The sequence below is a fragment of the Acomys minous genome (genome assembly GCF_964271855.1).
Source record: "Acomys minous genome assembly, chromosome: 9".
NCBI classification, from domain to species: Eukaryota; Metazoa; Chordata; class Mammalia; order Rodentia; family Muridae; genus Acomys; species Acomys minous.
The window spans coordinates 57,355,032-57,369,111 of NC_140490.1; the positions used below are offsets into that span (position 1 = coordinate 57,355,032).

General features: G+C 49.6%; 1 protein-coding gene across 1 annotated transcript; it reads left to right on the plus strand.

Moving 5' to 3' along the window:
* Window positions 1-1,341: 1,341 nt before the first annotated feature.
* On the plus strand, window positions 1,342-10,025 carry NRN1 (neuritin 1). The gene is made up of 3 exons (XM_084794721.1): window positions 1,342-1,595; window positions 5,660-5,804; window positions 8,850-10,025. Exons 1-3 carry the CDS (start codon window positions 1,541-1,543, stop codon window positions 9,076-9,078), a joined length of 429 nt encoding a protein of 142 aa, XP_084650847.1. The 5' UTR covers window positions 1,342-1,540; the 3' UTR covers window positions 9,079-10,025.
* The last annotated feature ends 4,055 nt before the right edge of the window (window positions 10,026-14,080 follow it).

The window sequence follows — 14,080 nt, forward strand, 5'->3', positions numbered from 1 at the left end:
AAAGAAGCTAGAATTCAGACTGGAAAGAGGGTGTAATGCATCGCATGAGAGAGAGAGAGAGAGAGAGAGAGAGAGAGAGAGAGAGAGAGAGAGAGAGAGAGAGAGAGAGAGAACCAAACCTTAATTGCTTTTAAGACATAGCCGTGGTTATTTTTCCATCTTTTGTGACAATACTACAGAACCTTGCACAAACACAGCTAAAGAAATATCTCCTTGCTGCAATCTGTGCTGGATCATCAAAAAACAGCGCAGATGTGTGGGAAGGGGGGGTGGTCCGGGCGTGCATGTGTGTACGTGATGGACGTGTGTGTATGTGTACATGTGAGTGAGCCCCAAGAAATGACCCCAGAAGGCTCCAAAAAAGAACGAAAGAAAGAAAGAAAGAAAGAAAGAAAGAAAGAAAGAAAGCCTGCACACCAGAGCTTGCCTTGGAAATTTCCTAAAGGGCTAAGAGTTTGTAAATCACAAGCATCCCGAAATCATCTTAGGCAAAGCTTCTTCAATGCCTTCCCAACCCCCAAAATAGGTGTCTCTGTGCCTAATATAGAGGCCCCTCCGGTCGCTGCGAGTCGCGAGTGGTGAGATTCACAAGAGGACACGCGGAGTCTATTTCTGGGGCCCCAAGTGTGCAGAACGAACCCCCGGGGCCCTGGGCGTCTACGCGCGCTCGCGTGCAGAGTGTGTGCGGGCGGGCTCCGGGGGCGCTCGGCTTCGCTCCCGGGCGTGCGCGTGTGTGAGTGTGTGCAGGTGCTCACGCTTTTCAAGCTGTGCTTAGAGCTCAGCTGAGGGGCTGGAGAAAAAGAGAGTAGGCAAGTGTGGGGTCTACAGGCTTCTAGAGGGTCAGGTAGGGGGGTGATTTGGCCCGGATCCATCCCGCCCCCAACACACACACCAGGACCTAAGCTCCTCAAAGCTCGCTGCAGTGTTGGAAGTGTCTGGGTTTCATGTGGCGCCAGTAGAGGAGGGAGAAGGTTGAACAATCGAGTGGGCGCGCCAGGACTCCCCGGCTCCGGGCGGGGAAAGGAGAGGGAGCCCCGATTCTGCGCAGGGAGGGGGCGGGGCTGGGGGGGCCCTGGAACGAGGAGGCGGGGGTGGCCACCGGGATGGGAAGTGGTCACCCCAGAGAGGCGAGATTTCGTTGAGATCGCACATTAATTGGAGATATCTGATTAATTCCAGAGTCTTATGACTATAAATGGCGATTCTCTACCAAGGTGTCTATATTAAAAAAAAAAAAAAATCAATCCGTGTCATCCCCCACGTCAGGCCTGCTCGTGGGCGTGAGGCTGTACTTCCTCCGCCCCCTCCTAATGGAGTGAACCATTCCCAGCTCCCCCCCCCCCCCAGCCTCTCACTCTCTCGCTCTCTTTCTGTCTCTTCCTCGCTCCCTCTCTTTCTCTCCTCCCTCTGCCTTCCCAGTGCATAAAGTCTCTGTCGCTCCCGGAACTTGTTGGCAATGCCTATTTTTCAGCTTTCCCCCGCGTTCTCTAAACTAACTATTTAAAGGTCTGCGGTCGCAAATGGTTTGACTAAACGTAGGATGGGACTTAAGTTGAACGGCAGATATATTTCACTGATCCTCGCGGTGCAAATAGGTAAGTGGCCGCCTGCTACGGCTTGGTAGACGGACGAAGATCGCCAGTTTCAGAGACTCCTAAGGGGACTTATGGGCCCGCATTGGCCGCTGGCTGCAGAAAACCCTGCAAGCACCCGGGGTCCGGGCAGTAGCTTTTGGGGACTCTCGAATTCTCGTTTGTTTTCCTAAGGAAAGAGATTTCTGCAGGGAAGTGTGTGTTGCCAGCTGTTTTCCAAGGGGGTTTTCCTCTTTTTCTCCAAGGTGCACATCCATTTTTGCTTCCCTTTCCGGGGTTAAAGCAGGATCGGAGCACATTTGTCCCCTATTATACTGCAAGATACTTATCTTGAGGGGTCGAAAGGTGAATGCAGGAATAAGATGCCTAGGCAGATAGATCTGAAAAGTTTATGTGCAGAAAGCAAAGATATTCCAAGGCTGTTCTCAAACTGCAGCATTTATAACTTTGTCCTTTCCCGCCCTTCCCCCCTTATCGTAGCTGCAGCATTTGCTCTGGGCACCGCAGACTCCTCCAAGAAGGATAAATCAGCCAAATATGCACCGATATACTTTTTCAGGCTCACGTGTGTCTGTGACTTTACATATTATCACCTCTATTATTTTTATACAGGAAAGGGGTTTAACATGCTTGCAGTACGTCTTTTCGTGTGTTTGTTATTTTTTTGTTTGCTGTGGTGGATAGATGGATTGATTTAGTCCCCATTTTATGTTAAGGAATGTCAAGTCTCAGCTACATTGTCCGGAAGATTTTTTAAAGTTCATATTTTTCCATCCAAAATGCAAATATTCCAAGCGCTAGAGAATCCACTTATCTGATTCAGGCTAGGAACATTAATTAATGTAGCTGAAAAGTGAAAGTAAAGCAGCTTATTAATAGAACAAAAGGAAAAAATAGAAACTATCCAGCGGATTTTCTGGGGATGGAGGGAACTGTTGTCATGCCGGGGTGAAGCATTCTCTACAGACAAATCCATGCAGCATCTCAGGGGTGCACTAGGGAATTTGTGTGGGACAAGAAAAGGAATACTTAACATTTTTTTCTTCATAAGAAATGTAGAGGAATCGGCTCCTGGGATATTAAAACTGATTCTTTTCATCAGGGTTCATATGCGTTTGACATGATCTTGAGACTTTAATTTTGGGGGTGTTTGTTTGTTTGTTATATTGCAGAAACTGAGATTTTGCAAAGCAAGGAGCATGCAATGGGATGTTGCCTTTTTCTTTAATTTTAGGAAATGACTTAATGCTTTGAATCTGGTGGTTCTGTGCCTTTGACGTTAGTTCAAAGCTGCAACAATCGTAGGACGTAGATCCCAAGGGCAACAAATTCTTTAAGTGTTGGAAATAAATGAGTGTGGCATTTTGCAGTTAGCCTGCAAATGTTTATAGATCAGGAAACAGAGACTGATTTAAAATAGGGGTTTCATCTGAAGGATGCTTGGAGGCTCTGTTTTCCTAGTGGGTAAGAATAGAAATTAATGAAAGAGCCATTGCAGGAGGGATGTGTTTGATAACCTTCCGCTGGAAAATGGCCAAAATATTGGCAGTGGGATTAAAATGTGTATGTTCCCAAATGTCAACTTTTTTTTTTCATCAGAGACTCAGTCTTTATTAATTCATGGTGGAAGCTGTCCCAAATCACTGGCATTTGGCAAGAAAAGTGGGGGTTGGGGCGGGGCGGAGAAGTAGAGGGATGGTGAACGAATGAGGAAGTTTGGAATGAATGAGAGAGGTCCAAGGAATGAATGAGCAAGTGAAACCCCACACTGGATGGGGATGGTAGAGAATTTGCCCGGGGGTTATAGAAACCATGTTCAGGGAGGATTGAAAACTCAACCGACCTGCCTGCCCGCAGAGACCTGTGCCTGAAACCTCTGTCCCGCGCATTGCTTCCAGTTTTCCAGTGCAAGCTAGATCTCTAGAAGCCACAATTTCGAGACACAGAAATGTTCCCGAATTCGTATTTTACACACGCTCACACACATGCGCGCTGCAGGGTCTGCTCCAGCAATGCCTGGGAAAATAAGGTGACAGGAGAGTGTCCCGCCCCCCTAGAAAACCCCAAGCCCTCTTTTAAGAATCGTCAAGACATCTTTTTGAAAAACAGCTTTTGGAAGTAATGGGTCAAGAAGGTCCCAGAGCCAGAGACCTAGGTTTTATTTGTTTCTTTATTGCAAAGGCATGTTTGTAACATACACTCGTTATGCAGGAAGCTGTGTGTAGGGGTTCTTTCATCATGACTGAGCTACAGTAAAACAAAGATTCATTTATTTATAAGACGCGATGTCAGTGTATACATTTTGTTTTTTATTAATAGTGCCGAGGGTTTTTAAAAATCGGCGTGAAGGAGTCTGGGTTTATGAAAGGTTATGTATCTACCCCAGCTAAGGTGGAAGTTGACCTCGGTCCCTTCCGCAGCGCTTCCCGTTCCGGATTAGAAAGCTCTAGTCCCGCCTAGCTCTTCCTGCTGCAATCTGCCAACGCACAGCTCAGGGATGGCTGCGGCGGCGGCGGACTGGGTCACCTTTCCCCGGGCCTGCAGTAGCCTGGCATTCAGGGACCAGTGGCTGTGTGAGACTGAGGGTGTGGGTGATCTATCCCTGCGGGGGTTTTCACGCAAGGATGGAGGCTTAAGAGGCCTGTGCTTGGATCCCCCTAGAGCTAAAGGCCCATTTCCTCTCTAGGATTCACCTTTTTCCCCTTGCCCGTCCCTACAGCGGAGATTTGCGCCTCCACCCTTTGGGGTACCCCAGGTAATCGGGAGCGGGCAGCTTTTGCCCGCTCTTTATCGAATATCCAGCGCGATTCATTCCTACCGGGTGGGAAGAAGTGGCAAGTGAGCAGCATCGGCCGCCTTGGAACCTAACAGCTCTTAAATCCACCTCCTCTGCGTTTAGTTGCCTTGAGTTTGGGGGCTAGGACCTCAACGTGGCCTGGAATTTTTTGTTCTCTCTCCTAAAGCCTCCACCAGCTTCTACCTACTCCAACCCCACCCCCTTGTAGGAGTCAGAGCCTTAGGCGGCCGCAGCCTCCTGGGCGCCTAGCAGCCAGGCTGCAACCTTGAGAGGAAAGGTCTGATTTGGCTGTTTCCGGGGACATTAAGGGGGCGGGCAGAGGTGAGAGATGAAAAGAAGGAAAGGGAAAGAAACAGAACGCGCGCATGCACAAACACCGCAGAGAGAGAGAGAGAGAGAGAGAGAGAGAGAGAGAGAGAGAGAGAGAGAGAGACAGAGAGAGAGACAGAGACAGAGACAGAGAGAGAGAGACAGAGACAGAGACAGAGACAGAGACAGAGACAGAGACAGAGACAGAGACAGAGACAGAGACAGAGACAGAGACAGAGACAGAGAGAAGGACAGCTACTGACACCAATCCTCATCCTAGCTAGGTTTCTGGACATTGAAACTGCCCTTCTTTAAAGCAACTGCTCACCTAAGGGTCTCACAAACAACGGACTTCACGCTAGCCGTCAGTTTTATAATAATTTTAGAATCCTATTCACTTGGCTGTTGCCATCTTCCTAGGATTTTATTCATTCATTATTCGTTCGTTCGTTCATTCAGCAAGTATGACAAAGATCCATAAGCCCGATGGCTACTCTGGCAATGTGGCGCTTGGTTCAGCTGCGTAAGCTAGGCTCCCACCTTTCTGGCTCTGTTTCTCAGAACCCCTTCTGTCACATCAAAAAAATGGAAGATTGCACCGCGAGACACGACAGGGTTTTGCTGGAGGAAGTGTTGAGAGACAAGTAGGGAGGGGGGGGGGGAAGAGTAATAAAGGAGGTGAGGGAGGTGAGAAGAGGGGGCGACGAAAACAGAAAAAGAAATAGAGCGCAGTTGGGAGCAAGCTGGAGAGGAAAAAAATGGACTCACCTCCCCGCCATCCATCTGCACCCACCCACGCTTGGATCCCTCCATCTGCACCAGAGGTGGGCCGAATGCAAATAGGTCATTCCTAGGCCGCGGCTGCTGGATCTTAAAAGGGACCACCCTAGGGGGGGTCTCAGGGTCAGTAGTGGGGCCGAGCGGTGGTGGTGATGCTTACCGGTGTCCCTCATCCCAACAGCTTACCTGGTGCAGGCCGTGAGAGCAGCAGGCAAGTGCGATGCAGTGTTTAAGGGCTTTTCAGACTGTTTGCTCAAGCTGGGCGACAGCATGGCCAACTACCCGCAGGGCCTGGACGACAAGACGAACATCAAGACCGTATGCACGTAAGTGTCCCCTCTGACCCTGGGTTTCCCTTCTGGGGGCGCTGCTGAGATCAGAGTACAATGTCACTACCCACCCACCCCCACGCCGCCCTTTGCTCTACGCTCTGCTTAGTGGGCACTCTGCCTTTTTGCCAGCTGGCCAAGGCTGCACTGAGGCTCAGGTCCCTGGCTTAGAATCTTCACTGTCTAAGGGGACTCCATGGCCTGAGGTGGGCTAAGGAAGGGAATCTTCCCTTTCCAGCCTTACAGGCTTGCACTCAATAGGCATGGACCCAGGGCAAGTTGCAGAGTGCCATCTTGACAATTTTCTGTTGCACAAAATTCTATGTTTTGAGATAATCTCCAATCTTTAATTTTGTCAGTGGGTAGCCTGCCTGGTACTCTGAACAGTTGACTCCCAGTGTAAGAAGAGTTGGGGGGGGGGGGGGATACTAGATTTATTTAAAAGCAAAGCCCCTCCAAACATACCAAGAACATTCAAGTGTGAGGCTCTCCCCATTTCTTAGAGAAAGTCTAAAACAATATTGTGCTTCAGTGACTTTGGGACTTCACAGGATTTGTCAAGGCTTTGCTAGTCCATTCCCAAATTTGAGGTAGCTACTGGCCTGGCTCCCATCACCTTTCCTCCTTACCCTGCCTATGATCTCCCCAGAAGGGAGGCAACTGCAGGCCCAGGAAAGAGGAGGCCTTCATTGCCAGGCTTGGTGCTGTTTCTTGGTGGTTGACTAGAAAGCCTGCATCTGGGAGGAAGTGAAGTGTCCTGCAAAGCCCCACTGTAGTGGACCTCCACAGCCAACTGCTGCAAGCCTTAGAAATGCCCTCATTTCTGCAACATACATTTCCTTTGCTTTTTGCAGGGGGAAAAAAAACTGTAATCAGCCATCCTCCCCCACCCCCACCCCCCAAAAAATGGCCTTTGGATAAGCCAAAGCCAAAGTCTTTGTCCCCAGAGGTCAAAGTGCCCATTTTCCCGTCACGTTTTGTGTATGGCCTAAGTTAGGAAGAGGGTGTTTAAGTTATAAGCAAGTGGGAGGGTCTATCTTGCTATCAACTTTCCTAAACTCAGTAAAAGCAAATGGCTGGTGTTTTGCTATCATGAAATGGGAGGGGTATTTATTTCAAACAACTGATAAGAATGGACTAGCAAGGCAGGACCTGTTTACACACTCCAGAATCTCCAGCATTTGCTAAAACATCGACTATTCCCAGCAGGACTGAGGTCCTAGGAAAATATGGACAAGACAAAAGAGAAGGGTGGGACCCCGAGGTTGCAGGCAGCTGCATCCAGACACACACACACACACACACACACACACACACACACACACACACTGAGTTAATAATAGCCATTGCTCAGTAAGTGGGTGAAGTCTACCTCTCCCAGCCCAGCGTGAATGTTTGCTCTTTCCGCTCTGTCCCTGTCTGGGATACCTAAGGAAAGCGGCAGTTAGTGCTTTCTTTGCTTTCCAGGTGCAATTATGTTGGACTTCTGCAGGGAGTTGTCCCTTGGGCCTTGCGGTGTCTGTAAATGTTGGCATTTATTACAAACTGAGGAAACCTGTGCCCAGGTCTCTGAGCCCTGATTACTCAGAGAATGGAAAAAGCCACTAGAAGGCAGCCTGAGTTCCAGGAACTCCACTTATAACTCGCTATCCGCCAGAAGCCAGGTTAGGAGTGGAAGCAAAGGCTAAGCTTGTCTTCAACAAGCTTACAGTCCCGACGCGCAAACGAAAAGGAAAGAGTTGAGAAAAATGCACCCACATTGCTAAGGGTGACTGCTGACCCGGGCGAAGTGGGAGCCAGGCCGGAGTTACCAGACGCGCAGATTGACCCAACTCCGAAAGGAGACAGCGCCTTAGGAATCGATCACGGCGCGGGGTTATATTTAGTTTCGGGATCTATTTTGGGTTTCCAGAAGAAAGGGGGACAATAAGAAAGAAAAAAAGGGGGAGAGGTTGGATGAAGGTTGTAGGAGCCAGGCTGAAGCCGAGCGGGGGTGGGGAGGAAGCGGGAGGGGGGACACTTGGGGGAGGGAAGTAGCCGAGTTACCTGAGTTGAGTCGGGAACTGACCAGAGGTAGGGGATCCGGCCGGCCGGCATAGGTGGCCACCTTGCCCACTTCAAAGAAGTGGATGCTACCACCTGAAGGTAGTAGGACCCAAAACTCCTGGGTTCCAAACCTTTGAAAAAGGCTAGGGAGGAAGTTAGAGGAAGCACCCAGCTCGCAGACCTGGAGCACTAAGGTTTGCAAGACCTGGAGTCGGCTGGAGGGCCTGTTCAGGTGCACAAGCACTTAAGACTCACCAAGCCAGGGAACGGAAAGGAGACCAGGCGGGGTCTCCCGAAGCCTTTGGAGCACTGGGAGTGTTGAAAGGCCGGTGACCTCAGAGGACCCGAAGCAAGCTGGGAAGCACGGAAAGGAAGATGGGAAATACTGAGGGTGGGGCAAAAGAAAGAAAAAGGGAAATGTGGAGGAACTGGAAACAAAAGGAAGGTGTGGGGGCTGGGTGGAGGGAGAGAAGCGGGGCACAGGAGTGAGGACCGGGGCTGGGAGAGGAGAGGAGGGAAACAGAAGGGGCGAGGGGAGGGGGGGCGGCGGAGAGAATGTGAGAAGCCAGGCGGGGAGGGCCTGGCTCGGAGCAAGTCACCCATCTTGCAAGCTAAGAGGCATTAATGGGCCGCAGCTTGCAAGGCTTAGTGCTGTTTTCTTAGCTTTCCCGGAGGAGGGTGAGCAATCTGTTTGCGCAGGACGTGGTGCCAGCTCCATGCAGCGGGTGCGACCCCGCTCCTGGCTGTCAGGTCCCCTCTTGGCAAGGGACTAAGGAGATCGGGCGGGGAAAGGATAGGCTCACACCACGGGGCTGGGTTTCTGGGGTGGGCCAAAGACTTAGTAGGGTAGTGGAGAACAGGTCTGGGAAATGACAGGCTAGTGGGGAGGAGGCGCCTGGGAAAGTTGGGGAGGATGCAGTCACCCGGGGCGCAGACCTAGGTCTTCCCGCTCCCAAAATGATCTTTCTCCTTCTGTTTTATTCTATTCCTCGCCAGATACTGGGAGGATTTCCACAGCTGCACGGTCACAGCTCTTACGGATTGCCAGGAAGGGGCGAAAGATCTGTGGGATAAACTGAGAAAAGAATCGAAAAACCTCAACATCCAAGGCAGCTTATTCGAACTCTGCGGCAGCGGCAACGGGGCGGCGGGGTCCCTGCTCCCGGCGCTTTCCGTGCTCCTGGTGTCTCTCTCGGCAGCTTTAGCGACCTGGCTTTCCTTCTGAGCGCGGGACCGGGTCCCCCTCCCCGCGCACCCACCCACACTCACTCCATGCTCCCGGAAATCGAGAGGAAGAGCCATTCGTTCTCTGAGGACATTGTGATTCTCTGTGATGTTGAAAACACTCATATGGGATTGTGGGAAATCCTGTTTCTCTTTTTTTATTTCGTTTGATTCCTTGTGTTTTATTTGCCAAATGTTACCGATCAGTGAGCAAGCAAGCACAGCCAAAACCGGACCTCAGCTTTAGTCCGTCTTCACATAAAAATAAGAAAACGGCAAACTCACCCCCATTTTTATTTTTATTTTTTATAATTTTTTTGGCAAAAGAATCTCAGGAATGGCCCTGGGCCACCTACTATATTAATCATGTTGATAACATGAAAAATGATGGGCTCCTCCTAATAGGAAAGCGAGGAGGGGAGAAGGCCAGGGGAATGAATTCAAGAGCGGTGTCCACGTGGAAAGCACCTGGTGATGATCACACTCGCGTCTTTCTTCCACAGTACCTTGTTTTGATCATTTCCACTGCACATTTCTCCTCCAGAAAAAGCGAAAACACAAGAGTGTGGGCTTTGCATCTTACGGTTGAGAGAGAAAGAGAGAAAGAGGTTGGTTATAGTGGGAAAGGTGGTCAGAAGAAATGCTGCTATGGTCACGAGGGGCCGGTTTCACCTGCTATTGTCGATGCGTCCTTCAGGTCCACTGCCTTTATTTTCCCTCCTCTCTCTTGTTTTAGCTGTTACACATACCTGAATATCCAACGATATAGATCACAAGGGGGTAATCAATGTTAAATCTAAAATATAGTTAAAAAAGATTTTGACATAAAAGAGCCTTGATTTTAAAAAAAAGAGAGAGATGTAATTTAAAAAGTTTATTATAAATTAAATTCAGCAAAAATTTGCTACAAAGTATAGAGAAGTATAAAATAAAAGTTATTGTTTGAAATGGGGTGTCATTTTGTTTCCTTGCCGAATTTCCAGAATACCTAGAGGAACACAGGGTGCTGGGGGATAAATTCACTTGTTCACTAACCATCTGGATGACCCGCTGACTTCTTGGGGACTCTGATTAGTTAGGATACGTGGCCACCATATCTCCCAGATTTGGCTTGTATTTAAGAAAAAAGGAAGTCGTTTTCAAGTTAATTAGAGAGCAGAGGCCCTTACTGCATGCACAGGAGGGCCAGGCTTACACACACAGCGGGCTGTCCAGGCCCCAGGTGGGCTAGAGCCCTAACCAGGCAGGGTTCCTGCGGGCTGGACCCTAACCGCCACACGTCTCTTCCTCTGCGGTGTCTAGAGACAGCTTGCAAAGGAACCGCCATTAAGGGCTCCGCAGAGGGGCAGAGTAGCTGTGTTCAGGCGGGGACCAGGCGAATTCTTTCATAATTAATAAGACAGCACAGCTGAAATGGCGAGGAGACGGGGCCCATTGATCTACCGGTCGATCTGCTTCCACCTTTCCTATTTATAGGCTCCGCATGGCCTTACAGATTAGTAAACAGCCGCAGTGGAGACCCAGGTCTTTGGTAGGCAGACACGGTGCAAGGTGGAGGGGCAGAGAACTACATACACATAAGCTCTTGGGCTCCTTGAAATCAAAATCTGATTTCACTGTAGGTGAGGATGGGATGCTCCCCCAGGGTACGTGGAGGGGCGAGGGAAGGATGAAGGCTGAAGCAAGCTCCCACACCCAACGCAGCCTGCCGCCCGCGGCGGGGAGGGTGTGCCAGGGCTCTGAAATGCAATGTGTAAACAATCGCTAGTGTAACAGTTCATAAATCAAACCCAGTGGGTCGCAGCACAATCTGCATTCCCCCCACGGATTGAATTCCAGCAACACATGCGTCCTTGCGCCCCGAGCGCTGGAAGCTGCATGGATTCTTAATGGCAGCATACATTACGGGCTCTGGTTCACGCACGCGCCGAGTTGGGCCACTCTAGGGAACCGTTCCACCTGCTCCCCGCCCCCAACGCCTCCTCCTCCTTCAATCTAGACCTCAGCCCCAAAACCAAAGGAGATCTTGCTGCCTGGGCAGCGGTGCTTGCCTGCTCATTATTTTGGAAAACAGTTGGGATTTGTTCATTTCATTCCGATGGTATTTTCAAAACGTGCAAATATACAGATGATCAACCTAAGCACAACCGCTAGAATTTAAATCAAGTCATCTCAGCCTGTCTCAAATATATCAATCTATTTAATGAGGTGAAGGTACAAGGAGAAAAAAAGAGGGTCTCCTCTGGTCCTGTTTTCTGTCATAATATTTTGCTGCCCACAATCTTTTTCCTTTGAGAATTGGGGACGATCCTGTGTCCACAAGCTCCAAGCTCTGCAGGATAGGCAGACCAGCGGGTTAGAGTTGCTCCTCCCCTTCCCCCCCCCCCCTCCCGCATCCCCTGCCCTTGCCAGCTGCCCACTAAATCCACCTTCTAGAAGTAGGCGAGTCTGTGGGAGGAGACAGAAGGGACCAGGGGGCGGGATGAGGCGGGATGATCTGTTCACACAACAGGGTTCCTTTTCAGGAACCTCTTGCTTAGAGTGAGGTTCCAACTGCTCTCCAGGTGGAACCGCTCTAGAAGGAGGGCTCCCCCAAAACTAATCCCTCACACACACTTACTCCAAGCAGGCCCCCTCGGGAGACAGGAAACACGGGTTTACCATTAAAGCTACCTTTCTGGGCCAACGGGCCATGGTTGCTCATGAGGGCTAGGAGAGATCTCCAGGAATTTAAGGCATCTTAGAAACTCAGGCTTTTGGATCTGGCTCCTCACAGAACGTTTCTTTTATTTGTGATTGTTTAGAGTATTATCGCGCTGTCTCCAGCTATCATGTGCTATTTAATCATGATGACATCTCCATATGCTGGTTGTGGTGCCACTGTTTTTAAGCAGCAGAGCAGAAGTCCCAGTTACCAGTTCTGGGAGGTGTGTATGTCCTAACATGATGGTAAAGTGGGCAAAAGTGGCCTCTGAGTTCGTCCAGTACAGCTACCTACTCCTGGCCTGGCCTTCGAGCATCCTCCAGTGACTGGCTCTGGCTTCAGCCTTTGAAGAGGACTTCCTTCAGGCCATCTTAGGCAAAATATTCCAGAGACACTAGCATCAACTCCATGTGAAAATGTGAGAAAGGACATTTTGGAAGCCCCAGCGGTCAGTCAGAAACTTGAGCGGTGGTGGGAGGGAGAACAGAAGGGAAGGAGGCAGGCCAGAGAAAGAAGCCCATAGGAAATGGGACCAGGGAAAGATGAGGAAAGCAGATCCAAAGGGGGGGAGGAGGGCAACAGAGAGGAGAGAGGAGGGTCGTTTGTGAAATAAGGAAATGGGAGAACAGGGAAATTAGATAAAGCAGGAGGTATAAAGGCCTACTCAGAGAAAAGGAGGTCCGAGGCCAAACCTTTCAATTTCTCTCAACTCTCTTCTAGAAGCAAAAGCTACAAGTGCCCCCACAGATGTTTTTCTTCCTGCAGATCTAGGAAGCAAAGCCATCCCCAGTGTCCCCGCAGTTCTGGACTCTGTTTCCCCTTTCCCAAAGGCCCCTCAAATCTCCACAGAGTCTCCTGGGGAGGCCCTTCAAGATCCCGGCAAGCAGGCATCCTTTCACACCCACTTCACCAGGCTCCCCACTCAGGTGGTGCCACCTGGTCTGGTCTAGGGCAAGAGTGCAGGGCTGTTTCTAAAACAGTTGGCACTCTAGCTCATGCAGGGAAAGATCAGGGTCCCTACTTCTTCTTCCTTCCTCCCTAACACCAACCAAAGGGAATCCACTCTTCATGAGCTCATCTCCCTCCTCCTTTGCCTCTAGCATGGAAACAAATGGTAACCACTTTGGAAATCTATCTGGTGCTATCTCAGAAAACTGGGAATAGGGCTTCCTCAAGACCCAGCTATTCCACTCCTTGGAATATACCCAGAAGATGCTCCAGCACACCACAAGAACATTTGCTCAACCATGTTCATAGCAGCCTTATTCATAATAGCCAGAATATGGAAACAGCCTAAATATCCCTCAGTAGAAGAATGGATAAAGAAACTGTGGTACATTTACACTATGGAATACTACTCAGCTATTAAAAACAAGGAATTCCCAAAATTTGTGGACAAATAGATTGAACTAGAAATGATCATAATGAGTGAGTTAACCCAGAAGCAGAAAGAGTCAAATGGTATATACTCACTTATATCTGGACACTAGCCCAAGGGGCATGTCCCACGAAACTCTTCACTCACCAGGAAAGTGAGACAGAGGGGAGGACATCCTATTGGGACTCTAGGTGAGAGAAGCATGGGAACATGGGGAAATAGAAGGATCCAGAGGGTCCTAGAAAGCTACAAGAACATTATGATGGGCAGATCTGGGCCCAGGGGTCCTGCTCAAACTATGGCACCAGCCAAGGACTATACATGCAGTAAACTTCGAACCCCTACACAGATCTAGCCAATGAACAGAACTTTCTCCACAATTGAGTGGAGAGTGGGGACTGACTTTCACATGAACTCTGGTGCCCCATATTTGACCACGTCCTCTGGATGGGGAGACCTGGAGGCACTCAGAGGAAGGATAACAGGCTACCAAGAAGAGACTTGATACCCTATGAGCATATACAGGGGGAGGAGGTCCCCCTCAGTCACAGTCATAGGGGAGGGGAGTAAGGGGAAAATGGGAGGGAGGGGGGAATGGGAGGATACAAGGGATGGGCTAACAATTGAGATGTAATATGAATAAATTAATAAAATATATTTTAAAAAAACAAATGGTAACCACAGAGTAGAAGGGGGGGACCATGAGTTCACCAGCTGCAGTCCTTTCCTGCATGCCAAGTTTCTTCAAGTCCTCAGATCTGGATCCATTCCCACTTCCTAAAGCCAACAACCTAAGGAAAATAGTAGTGTGTATGTGTGTGTATGTGTGTGTGTGTGTGTGTGTGTGTGTGTGTGTCTTTCTGTCTGTCTGTCTGTGCCTTTGTGTGTGGGTGTCTGCATCTTTGTGTATGTGTGAGTGTG

Excerpts from the sequence above, each read along its gene's own strand:
- NRN1 (XM_084794721.1), top strand. The coding sequence starts at position 1,541 with ATGGGACTTAAGTTGAACGGCAGATATATTTCACTGATCCTCGCGGTG. Across the intron at positions 1,596-5,659 it reads GATCCTCGCGGTGCAAATAG|CTTACCTGGTGCAGGCCGTG; the intron begins GTAAGTGGCCGC and ends TCATCCCAACAG. Across the intron at positions 5,805-8,849 it reads AACATCAAGACCGTATGCAC|ATACTGGGAGGATTTCCACA; the intron begins GTAAGTGTCCCC and ends ATTCCTCGCCAG.